The sequence below is a fragment of the Astatotilapia calliptera genome, chromosome 3 (assembly GCF_964374335.1).
Source record: "Astatotilapia calliptera chromosome 3, fAstCal68.1, whole genome shotgun sequence".
Classification (NCBI taxonomy): Eukaryota; Metazoa; Chordata; class Actinopteri; order Cichliformes; family Cichlidae; genus Astatotilapia; species Astatotilapia calliptera.
In genome coordinates, this window is record NC_137424.1 from 82,902,759 (window position 1) to 82,915,203 (window position 12,445).

General features: G+C 40.8%; 2 protein-coding genes across 2 annotated transcripts in view; one reads left to right on the forward strand and one right to left on the reverse strand.

The window, feature by feature from the left end:
* The window catches only part of LOC113019768 (uncharacterized), a 46,527-nt gene that overhangs the window by 24,110 nt on the left and 9,972 nt on the right, over positions 1–12,445 (reverse strand). The gene's annotated exons all lie outside the window — the stretch shown is intronic.
* LOC113019648 (alpha-2-macroglobulin-like) overlaps positions 1–12,445 on the forward strand; it is a 44,268-nt gene that overhangs the window by 4,685 nt on the left and 27,138 nt on the right. The window contains exons 5-15 of the mRNA XM_080299513.1: positions 64–84; positions 635–800; positions 875–959; positions 1,055–1,205; positions 5,054–5,171; positions 5,265–5,374; positions 5,471–5,638; positions 5,873–6,100; positions 9,134–9,197; positions 9,292–9,437; positions 11,676–11,825. Coding sequence (XP_080155639.1) covers positions 64–84; positions 635–800; positions 875–959; positions 1,055–1,205; positions 5,054–5,171; positions 5,265–5,374; positions 5,471–5,638; positions 5,873–6,100; positions 9,134–9,197; positions 9,292–9,437; positions 11,676–11,825 — 1,407 coding nt within the window. The remainder of the gene's footprint in view (positions 1–63; positions 85–634; positions 801–874; positions 960–1,054; positions 1,206–5,053; positions 5,172–5,264; positions 5,375–5,470; positions 5,639–5,872; positions 6,101–9,133; positions 9,198–9,291; positions 9,438–11,675; positions 11,826–12,445) is intronic.

Consider the following 12,445-nt stretch of genomic DNA (forward strand, 5'->3'; position numbering starts at 1 on the left):
TGGATGCAGTGATTTACACAACAGTTTCTTAACTCCACCTGTCTTTCTTCCTTTTTCTTTCAGTATGATGTCATTGAACTTCAGGTAAGAGGGCGCCTCTAGAAAAGGCTTTTCCTTCTCTTGCAAATGCATCAACACAACACTGAACACATGCAGTCAGACAGACTTGAAGGTTCCCTGCTCACTGCTTGCATACACACTGCTTCTGCAGTATTACTCCAAGTTACTGACAGTGCAAGCTTTAAAAACTGGACAAAGTGGGTTGCATGTATGTAATACACACCGTGCAGGGGTCTGTTCTGTCACTTGATGCCCCACATGTGAAAATAAAATGACAGTGATTAAATCAAATTAATAATTTTGCTTTAATTACTCCACAAACACAGCCACAGCTTCCCTGTCATTACAGCTTAGGTTTCTTTATATCACTTAATTTTTTAAACATTTTTAAACAAGTGCTTCACATCTAGAAGGGGACAAAGCTGGCTACAGATGAAGACAGGACATCTTTATGTCCCCCTAAATTTATATTGTCCAGTTTTAGCTCTAATGTTGTTGAAAAGGAAAATAAAGAATCTAGTTGGTACTGTACTTACACCTGTGTAGTAGCTGTCACTGCCACTTGATTTAACAGGATCCTCACAGTAACAGGATTGGACAGTGGCTAAATGAAACATCCAATAGCAGAATACTGCAGCTTTCTTACTCCTTGGATGCTGAGGCCCCTGAGGGACCGTACCAGATCATTGTGTCAATGGGTGAGAGGAAAATATCTCACAACTTCAAAGTGGAGAAATATGGTAAGTCAGTCTTATTTATTCTTAAATTCTTTGTTGTAATGGAGTGCAAATGCTGACATTCATATTTCCCCCAGTTTTACCCAAATTTGATGTGACAGTAAATATATCTGAAGAAGTGAGTATTGGGCAGGAAGACATTGAAGCTAAAGTGTGTGCAAAGTAAGGAAAAGTTCTTTCAGGACAAACTATGTGTTGTAAAATCTGGAGTTTGGAGAGCAAATCACTCATAATGTTTACTTCTTTTTCTTAAACAGGTACACGTATGGACAGCCTGTACCAGGACGTGTTACAGTCAATGTGTGCAGACCTATTAATGTGTATAGAGGTTTTGGTATATCGGTGCACAGTGAGGATGATTTGGCCCTATTGCAGATAAGTGCGCCCTGCCACACAGAGACAAAGCAGGTACAGTTATGGCTTCATTTCTCTTTTTTCCCTGATACTTTGGGTACATTCAGGCCCCTGCATTAGCATTACAGCAAACGGGTTGCCTGCTCTACCCAGCTGAACTGGCGCCGTGTGTCCTCTTTACTTTTTTTCACTACATTTCATCGTCTCATACTTTCATCCACGCATTTGAATTGTTAGTGATATCTCATCGTTCTTGGACGGACGTGTCAGCTCCAAAGGAGTGAAGTGGTTATTGTTGTGCCTAAAAGGCTGCATAGGTTGTGTTGGTGTTTCTAATATCTGCTAGATGATTAGCTTTACTGGTAGGGCTAAAGCAAGTGGTGTGTCTCATTTTGTCTGTCACACAAAAGAATACAACTTCTGTGGGAAATCTAAGAACTTCAAAAATACTCTGATCTGACTGGGACACCTAAACAAACTGAATGAATATACACGTACATGTCCCCTCTAATTTTCATGTGTCTGAACACACAAACTCCCTGAGTATCCCTTGGACCACTGTGAGCAGACGTGTGCACTGTGGTCATTAAAATAATCAAATTACAGCTTTTACATTTATGTTACACGACTTTTAATCAACTGCTTCAGCCCACTTACAATGAAAATGTAAAACAAAAATGTAGTCATTGGCCTGTGCAGCATGTTAACACTGTTGGAAGGAAAAATAACTTGAACTCCAATTTTGAAAACACAACTTTCTTTAAATAAAGCTCTGACTTGTATTCTGAGTCTGTGGTCTGGGAGAGAGTCTGTAACTCTGTCTGCAAATACAGTAAATAATGACCAATGCTAGGCAGTTAATTATATAGTTACTTCTTCAAAAAAGTAACTGAGTTTTGATAAACAACATTTTTTGCAGCTGTTTACCTAAAAATGCAGCCAAGCTGTTTTTTTTACACGAACATTTCAAACTATTTACAGAACAATCAGCTGTTCTGCATCAAATCTGATGCCACACAAATTATTTGTGCCGCTGCAAAAAATAATTCCTGTCCACTATGAGATGAAGGAGAACAACAGCCTGATACCTGCAGGCCTGACAGCAGCAGATGTATCACTGCTGTAACACCTGTAACACTCAGCAGTCGCCTCATTGTTCTGACACACAACAACAACACTACACACTGACTACACACTGACTACACACTGACTACACACTGACTACACACTGACTACACACTCAAACTACACACTGACTACACACCTACTACACACTGACTACACACTGACTACACACTCAAACTACACACTGACTACACACCTACTACACACTGACTACACAAGATGCGCTAAACGTCGCAAATCTCTCACATCTCAAATCTCCGCCGTCACTCCTAAAACTTCCCCCGTTTCTTAACAACTTGCCATATCATTTTTTGATTGGTCGACATGGTACATTTTTCGACCAATAGGAAAGGGTGGGGGGGTTTGTTTTTCACAGGCGAAGAGTGCTTTCAAGCCTTTCTTCTTATAAAACGTTTCTTCCTGCAGTAAATATAAACAACGACAGTATTCAGAAGAAAACCAAACATTGCAGATATTTTATCATAACTCTGGTTTTACGCGGCCGATCAACACAGTTTAAAAACTGGTATAAAGTCCAAACTTTGTCCGTCAGCTGTTCCGTCTGTCCTGCTCACGTCTCCAATGGTTGGACACGTTGTCATTAACGTGGCTTCACTCCACATCAGCCGCTTTGCTAAAACACCGGTGTGGGCACATAAGGACGCTGTCATCAACCACGTTGATTAGCTGCGTATGAATTTCTAGCGAACTTCAGATGAGTATAACAGGAATGACTATTTGGTTTCTTGGTATCACCAGCTGTCTGTGTTTGTGTCCTCAACAGATTATTATCGAGGCTTAAGAGCGAGCCTATACTCTTTTCAGGAAGCTCATTTCTGCCACATATATGTTATCTAATCTTATTTTTGTAGCTCTTGGCCACAGGTGAAGTAAAGAACCAAGTTGGAGCAGTGCTCAGCTAGCTCTTCTCCACTACGGACCAGACTCGGATATGTCTGCAGATGCTATACCACTCTCTGTGCACTGTAACTTTTGTGCACATTTTGGCTCGTGTATTTTCAAACAGGGCTTTCCCTTTTCATTGCTAAAAGTATATTTAAGTATTTTTTAAATGACCATACTTTTAAAAGGCACAGAGGATCCTTTTAATATCACATCATTGGCTGGATTATGGGATAAGGTGGCATCGTTCTGATCCCATACGAGAGCCAGTCACTGACTGACACTGCAGAACAGAATTGTTGAAGTTTTAATTTTAATTTCAATTCAGGTTAGATGTTTTCTTTGTGCGCAACTCAGATTTTCTGTGCGCAGAGACCGTGCCAGCAGTACGCAATTGCGCAACAGCTTAGAGGGAACATTGCTGACAATATAATAGGATGATATCAAAAGATTCAGCTTCTGTTAAAAGTTTTAACAATTTTGACTGATTTACTAAGTTACTGGTACATACAGCTATATATACAGTATTTTAGTAGTTGTCAAGCCACATTATGGCATCATGATGCGGTACAGTTAAAAAAATATCGAGCCACTCCTCATTTGTTTATATGTTGCATGTACATGGAAAATAGCTACAGTGGTTTAATGAAACATGCGAACACAAATGGAAATGCAGCCTGCACTCGCTCCGGCAAGCTTTCATGATTTGTTGTTGTTGGCGTTTGTTTTAGATTCAAAGGACAAAATGGGAATAAAGGATGTGTTTTAGCTACAGGCTGCTTAACAATGTGCCCAGTGTTGGGAAGGTTACTTTTAAAATGTATTCAACTACAGATTACATGCCCGAAATGTATTTTGTAACGTATTCCGTTACGTTACTCAATGAGAGTAACATATTCTGAATACTTTGGATTACTTAATATATTATCCTGCTTTTTACAACTACATGAATGAACTATTGCTGTGTGATTACTGAAGGTTACTCTCCACACCAACACCAACTAGATTTTTAGATCTTAATATAAATGAGTAACAGTAGGTGGACATTAGGTAAGGCTGCACTTTTTGCAGCGACCTCGTATAGAAAACTATTTCGTGCGTATATAAAACAGGTCAGCGGCTCCGAACCATAGTAAAGGGACCTCTGGCTGATACATTGGTTCCGTGTCGGGCTCCGGGGCCGCATACGGGGTCTTTAGTCCTTATAGTGCAGCTCCGTGTGGTTTGGGAAAATAAATTAGAAGTATTTAGGAGAAGTGTATTTTATTTATGTTAGTTCTTTTTTAACTTGTAGTTCTAAATTGGAAGATTACTGTGATATTGAAATATAAATATAAAATGATATTCTATTATTTTATAAACAAATGTTTTTATGTATAAAGTTACGTTGAAACCAAGCACACCATTGTTGTTCTTGTGACATTACCAATAAGTTTCATGTGTCACATGGCCCTCTCCCTAATGAAAAAACAAAAGTTGTATCCAAGATCTTTGCAAGCTCCTTTGACTATCCAAGATGGCCGACTTCTACATGGCCACCATGGTCACCGCCCATCTTGAGGAGTTTGCCCCCTCACATATACTAATGTGCCACAAACAGGACTTTAATATCACCAACCATTCCCATGTTATTACGGTGTATCCATAGAAATGGCCCACCCTGTAGAGCGTTCTCCTCTGGTCCCGTTGTTGCACCAGCTTTCATGCACGTAGAATTCATCAAATTCTAAATGAGCTCAAGTTTTTCATGACTCTATAAAATATCATAGTTTGAACATTTAATATATTTTATAGATTCGACTGTGAATGAGATTTGATTCTAATTTTGGTTTATTCTTGTATCAGTGATTTTCTTTCTTTATTGTTCTTTCCAGGCAGACAAGACTGGCTGTACAACTTTTTCCTTCAACATGTCAATTTTTACTAAAATGGACCAAAGGATGCTTCATGATTTTCTGGATATCAGGGCCAAAGTGGAAGAAGAGGGAACAGGCAAGTTGTGTTATTCCTTTAAAATGACACATCGATGTGTATTTAACCAAAAAGGCATTCACAGGATTGTAACATGAACGTTTTTACATTCAGGTGTTTCACTCCCTCAAGAGAAGAGAGTCACTATTTCTTACGTCCTTGGAAAAGTGTCTTTCATTAACATGCCCAAGGTTTGGGAACGGGGATCTAATGTGGAAGGAAAAGTAAGCCTAACATGTTGTTTTCAGCTCAGTTTGTCGTACAAAGCACATTTAAATTGTTTGTATTTTCCATTGATAGAGCATTGTGTGTTTCAACAGGTCAGAGCAGTGTACCACAATAATACACCAGTTTGTGACGCACCGGTCTACCTGTTCACGGGACGAATATGGCAACCACGCTCACTACAAAATCTGACAACTGACAGCAACGGTGTGGCCTCATTTTCTTTCAGCACTGATAACTTTGACCAGGATATCCAACTCCATGTGAGCTGACACACGGAAACAATGTGTAATTTAATGCAGCCATGACAGCAGCATGAAGCCACAATTGGTTTCTGATAGGCTGCACATGTCCAAATACCTCCCACAGTAGTAAGCTGCAATCCTGAAACAGTTTATGACTCAGCTTCCTCCACCTTTGCCTTGCTTATAAAGCCTCGTTGACCAATGTTATTTGTAGATCAAGTTTTTAAATTTTTGTTTCCTATCCCCAACTAGGCAAGCCTGACACCAACAGTGGGCAACCAACAATACAAAACTGCATACTATGACAGGGGATTTCACACATTATCCATGTCCCAGCCGTCTTCTCCTGATATTAAAACAATCAGCTCTCTAGAGGTACAGAAGAAGGATAAATCACTTCCCTGTGATGCAGAAGAAGACGTATCAGTCAACTACACTATAGTGGGAGAGTCTCCGGGGTCTGTGGATGTCATTTATCTGGTGAGTTATCTCTCAGCTTGTCACTTTATGGCATAACTACAAAGTTTACCATGGCCAGACCTTTAGTATGTTTGCTAAAAAAGTACTGTTGTAATGCCCATCATGACTGAAGAAGAAACTTTCAGTCCATCATGAGAATCCAGCAGCTTCGATCTATTTCAGCATAAATACTGATCCAGCCCAAACTATATGCTTTAGCAAAAAGGAAAAAGCCTAAAGGTAAAACTCTGAGGGCGTCTGTCTCCTGAAACCAAAGTGGAAGCTGGTTCCACAGACTTCAGGTCTGGTCCCTGTGCTTTGTCCCTCATCATTTTCTGTCAGCTTAGTAATTAGCCTCAGTGTTTGGTCCTTTGTTCATGATATCCCTAGTTTTCTCTCTCTGTTAAGTATTTAAATTCTTAGGCCTTCTTAGTTTTAGTCATCTGGGTTCTGCTCTCAGTTAAAGTTGTTTGTATTCTAGCCCTCATTATAGTTATTGTGCTTTACCTGTGTCCCCTGCACTTTTGACTGATTGACTGATGACCTTTATTGGTCCAGAAGGAAATTGGGTTAAAGGCGGCCAGCACTCCAGCGCCATCTTACCCTTCCAGCCATACATATGTGACCTCTGTGTAGTGTCTTCTCTGGTCTGCATTCACAACAAAAAGGCAGAATGCTCTCTTTTTTACGGTGGCTGGGAAGTGCAAAGCGCAACAAATTAAAAAACAGCAACAAATTAAAAAACGGCAACAAATTAAAAAACGGCAACAAATTAAAAAACGGCAACAAATTAAAAATCCACAACAAATTGAAAATCCACAACAAATTTAAAAAAAGGAACAAATTAAAAAACCACAACAAATTAAAAATCCTTGACGGAAAGGGATTGTCTGAAATACCTCCGATACATGAGCTGCCTCATGTTGCTTCCAGGTGGGGAAAGAATGAAAAGATAAACCATTTTCAACCTTATTCCCTTGCCGGTCGTGCGATCTAACTTTACAACCGACCGCACAGCAAGTACGAACTATAGCTGGTGTTATCCGTGTACTTTCGCTCCTCTTTCCCTAGCGCTTTGTTCGGCCCAGAAACATGGCGTCTAAACCAAAAATCCTGGCCACGCCCCTCTCTCGTGACATCACTCTCCAAAAGCCCTATTAGGCTATTCGTTGTGTCACTTCCGGTATTTCAGACAATCCCTTTCCGTCAAGGATTTTTAATTTGTTGCGGTTTTTTAATTTGTTGTGAATTTTTAATTTGTTGTGAATTTTTAATTTGTTTTGGATTTTTAATTTGTTGTGGATTTTTAATTTGTTGCTGTTTTTTAGTTTGTTGCCGTTTTTTAATTTGTTGCGCTTTGCACTTCCCAGCCACTGTACTTTTTAATGTCGTGGGCAATCAGCACAAAATCTAAACGAGAAAGCAACAACAGAGTTAGCTAACTATGCTCCCATTTTGTTTCCTCTCCTCCCAATAAAGAAATCTCACATAAACGTGCACTCAGTTCGACATAAAGACTGGAGAAATGACCCGCAACAAATGATGTATAAACAACAAAAATAATCGGGTCAGACAGTATTACTTTAACAGCCTACGATATGATTTTTCCTCCCCATGACATTTGCGCATTCCTTACCTCGCAGGAATCCTCCATTATTCTTAGGATTACCCAGAATCCCTTGCCCTTTGTGAATGTTGCAGGGTGACTTTTTCAACAGTAGGTGGCGCCAATGTCCCATTTAGCGGGATTTAACTTCAACTCTATTTAACTATGTTACACATACATTGCACAAACATCACATGGGGACGACAGGTCAGATGAGGTAGAACAGTGGAAATACACAATACACGAGGAAAGATGAGGAGAAAAACGACCCGCCCAGGACACTACTAATCCATCCCACAAAAGGCTTGCTAGCCAATCAGTGATGTATAGATTGCAGTTCTCTTAAGTAACATAAAGCCATTAAAATAACATGAAAAAAATAACCATATTTACATTATCTTTGTCCTTATATCAACTAATATAAATTAGTATTAACTGAACAGTATTCAAGAGTGGCCGATGGCGCAACATAGCAGGCTCGCTTCTGTCAGTGCGCCCCAGGGCAGCTTTGGCTACAACTGTAGTTTGCCTCCACTATTGTGTGAATGGGCGGATGACTGAATGTGAAAAGCGCTTTGGGGTCCTTAGTGGACTGGTAAAAGCGCTATACAAATACAGGCCATTTACCATTTTACACGAGGAAATACGAGGAGAAAAAAGACCCACCCAGACTGAGCCCTTAAAGGGAGATCGGTTTGAGAACAGAAAAAACTTCTCAGCACACGAATCTTCAAATCTCACAACAAAAAAGACATCAGAGGCATCATTAAGAAGAAAAATCTTGATCCTAATGTTCTTTCTAACTTCAGGCCAGTTTCTAAACTCTCTTTTATGTCCGTAATTTTGGCAAAAGTTGTTCTCAAGCAACGTCCGACCGTTTTAGATGTTTGTGGCATTTGTGAAGCATTCCAGTCTGGTTTTAAATCTTGTCCTGAGACTGCACTTTTACGAGCTTTTAATGATCTTCTTATAACTGTAGACTCAGGTTGTTCTGTTGTTTTAGTCCTTTTAGATCTGACTGCTGCCTTTGACACAGTTGATCACAACATTCTCTTATGGAGACTCAAACACGTTGTTGGTCTTAAAGGCTGTTTTATCATGGTTTAAATCATACCTGTCAGAGAACTCATGTTCTGTTGCTATTGGGCAATGCCCCTCTTCCTCTGCCCCTGTGTGTTGTGGCGTGCCACAGGGCTCTGTTTGGGTTCCAGCTCTATTCTCCTCATACACGCTGCCTTTTTTATTTTTATTCCTATATTTAGGAAATACAACATTCCCTTTCATTGTTATGCTGATGACATCCAAATTTGCTTCCCTTGAATCTGGATGTCTCTTAACCTTTTAATTCAAACACATTGAATTAAGGTGTCAAAACCTTTCACTGGTAGTGATGTCCACAGATATCAGTGCTAGTTCATTCTTGTTTCTAAATGATTTCTGTCTTCCAGGTGTTGTCCAGAGGAGCTGTCACCATGCAAGGACAAACACAGGTTGAAGTGCAAGACAGATCGGGTAAAATTTCCATATTTCCACAAATGCCACAGCCAAGCATTGACGTTGGTCTGTTTTGTTGATCTGTGGATGCATGTTTGGACCTGTGTTTCAGTGAATGAGGGCCAGGTGTCCTTTAAAGTCAGAGTGTCTCCTGAGATGGCTCCAGAGTTCCAGGTTGTGGCTTATGCCATCCTGCCAAGTGAGGATGTAATTGCCCACAGTGCTGACTTCTCTACTGAAAAATGCTTCAGCAACAAGGTGAGTGAAATTCTAGAGGTGTGCTGTGTGTTTGGTGTCTGCAGTCATGCCATGTCGTTCAAATCAAAGTCATCTTCAGTTGGCTAAATGACCTGAGGATTTCTAGCATACAGTGGGGCAACAAAGTATTTAGTCAGAATCAGAATCAGAATACTTTATTGATCCCTGGGGGAAATTATTTTTTGTTACAGTGCTCCATTTTAAACCAACATTAAGACAAGACAGACAATACACTAACTAAGAATAGTACAATATATACATATATATACATACATAAGTCACTCATAAATAGTTGGAAAAGAAACATGTGTAGCTGTAGCAGCAAACAGTGTGTTAAGTGGATGCGTTGTACAGTCAGCCACCGATTGTGCAAGTTCCCCCACCTAAAATGATGACAGAGGTCAGTAATTTGCACCAGAGGTACACTTCAACTGTGAGAGACAGAATGTGAAAAAAAAATCCATGAATTCACATGGTAGGATTTGTAAAGAATTTATTCGTAAATCAGGGTGGAAAATAAGTATTTGGTCAATAACAAAAATACAACTCAATACTTTGTAACATAACCTTTGTTGGCAATAACAGAGGTCAAACGTTTACTATAGGTCTTTACCAGGTTTGCACACACAGTAGCTGCTATTTTGGCCCATTCCTCCATGCAGATCTTCTCGAGAGCAGTGATGTTTTGGGGCTGTCGCCGAGCAACACGGACTTTCAACTCCCACCACAGATTTTCTATGGGGTTGAGGTCTGGAGACTGGCTAGGCCACTCCAGGACTTTCAAATGCTTCTTACAGAGCCACTCCTTTGTTGCCCGGGCGGTGTGTTTTGGATCATTGTCATGTTGGAAGACCCAGCCTCGTTTCATCTTCAAAGTTCTCACTGATGGAAGGAGGTTTTGGCTCAAAATCTCACGATACATGGCCCCATTCATTCTGTCCTTAACACGGATCAGTCGTCCTGTCCCCTTGGCAGAAAAACAGCCCCATAGCATGATGTTTCCACCCCCATGCTTCACAGTAGGTATGGTGGTCTTGGGATGCAACTCAGTATTCTTCGTCCTCCAAACACGACGAGTTGAGTTTATACCAAAAAGTTCTACTTTGGTTTCATCTGACCACATGACATTCTCCCAATCCTCTGCTGTATCATCCATGTGCTCTCTGGCAAACTTCAGACGGGCCTGGACATGCACTGGCTTCAGCAGCGGAACACGTCTGGCACTGCGGGATTTGATTCCCTGCCGTTGTAGTGTGTTACTGATGGTGACCTTTGTTACTTTGGTCCCAGCTCTCTGCAGGTCATTCACCAGGTCCCCCCGTGTGGTTCTGGGATCTTTGCTCACCGTTCTCATGATCATTTTGACCCCACGGGATGAGATCTTGCGTGGAGCCCCAGATCGTGGGAGATTATCAGTGGTCTTGTATGTCTTCCATTTTCTGATGATTGCTCCCACAGTTGATTTTTTCACACCAAGCTGCTTGCCTATTGTAGATTCACTCTTCCCAGTCTGGTGCAGGTCTACAATACTTTTCCTGGTGTCCTTCCAAAGCTCTTTGATCTTGGCCATGGCGGAGTTTGGAGTCTGACTGTTTGAGGCTGTGGACAGGTGTCTTTTATACAGATGATGAGTTCAAACAGGTGCCATTCATACAGGTAACGAGTGGGGGACAGAAAAGCTTCTTACAGAAGACGTTACAGGTCTGTGAGAGCCAGAGATTTTCCATGTTTGAGGTGACCAAATACTTATTTTCCACCCTGATTTACCAATAAATTCTTTACAAATCCTACCATGTGAATTCATGGATTTTTTTTCACATTCTGTCTCTCACAGTTGAAGTGTACCTCTGGTGCAAATTACTGACCTCTGTCATCATTTTAAGTGGGGGAACTTGCACAATCGGTGGCTGACTAAATACTTTTTTGCCCCACTGTATACTGGTTGTTGTGGACTGGTTGTTGCACAGCTGTTTCTACTCTACCTTAGGACTCAAATTGCTTCTTTATATGACCTCATGACCTGCTCACTCCCATTTATACAAGCACCTTTTTCAATGATGATGCAAGTCCTACCTATCTAACACTGACACAGTGTTCATACAGTGTCCAACGTGGGCTACAGCCATCTCATGGGACTCATGATTTGTCACTCACCACAGTGAAGCAGCTCATTTAGCCAGAAGTGCGTGGGGAGTTATCACAGTCACTAAACTTCTACGGGTGTTTTGTGTGTGTCAGGTGTCAGTGGAGTTTTCACCATCTTCAGCCGTCCCAGGTGAAGAGACCAACATGCAGGTGACGGCCCTGCCACGTTCTCTGTGTGGTGTGAGCGCCATCGACAAGAGCGTTCTCATCAAGGAGCCTGGGAAGACTCTGGATGCAGATAAGGTAACTGCTGATATTAACACCAGTGAGGTGGACACATCCCTTATTTCCAGAGCCCGTAGTGTCAAGAGTTACCAGCAGCTCATGCCTTCACTCCGGTACTTGTGTCCTGATAAGTATTCTTTGGGCAGTCGTACATTGAACTGTTTTAAACAGTCAAATGCTGAGTTTGTCTTAAAGCAAACTGGTATAAAAAATACAAGGTTACAAATGCATGTCTCTGTGATGACAGTCAGGTAAATGCATCACCTGCCAGTCAGTGTCTACTTTATTGAGAAGACTTTAACTTTACACTGCTCAAAACTGCTCAAATAAACGAGTATTTGTTAATGTTAAACATACAGCAAAACCTGGAAAAAGTGAGACTTGGTGAGTTAAAGGAGCTACAGAGACAGCTTCAAATGGAGAACACTTACCATATAAGTCACTAAGAACGAACAGTTTATAGAGAAATTGTACAACTTCTGTAAGATCCCTCAACTACAACACCTCATATCTGTGGAGGCTTACTGCTGACTTCATCATTTTTATTTATTTATCTTTTAAGAACCCTTCTAAGGTAAACTAGCAGTTCATTTGAACCTAATCGGTTCTAATATTTACACCAGTACTTCATTTAAGAG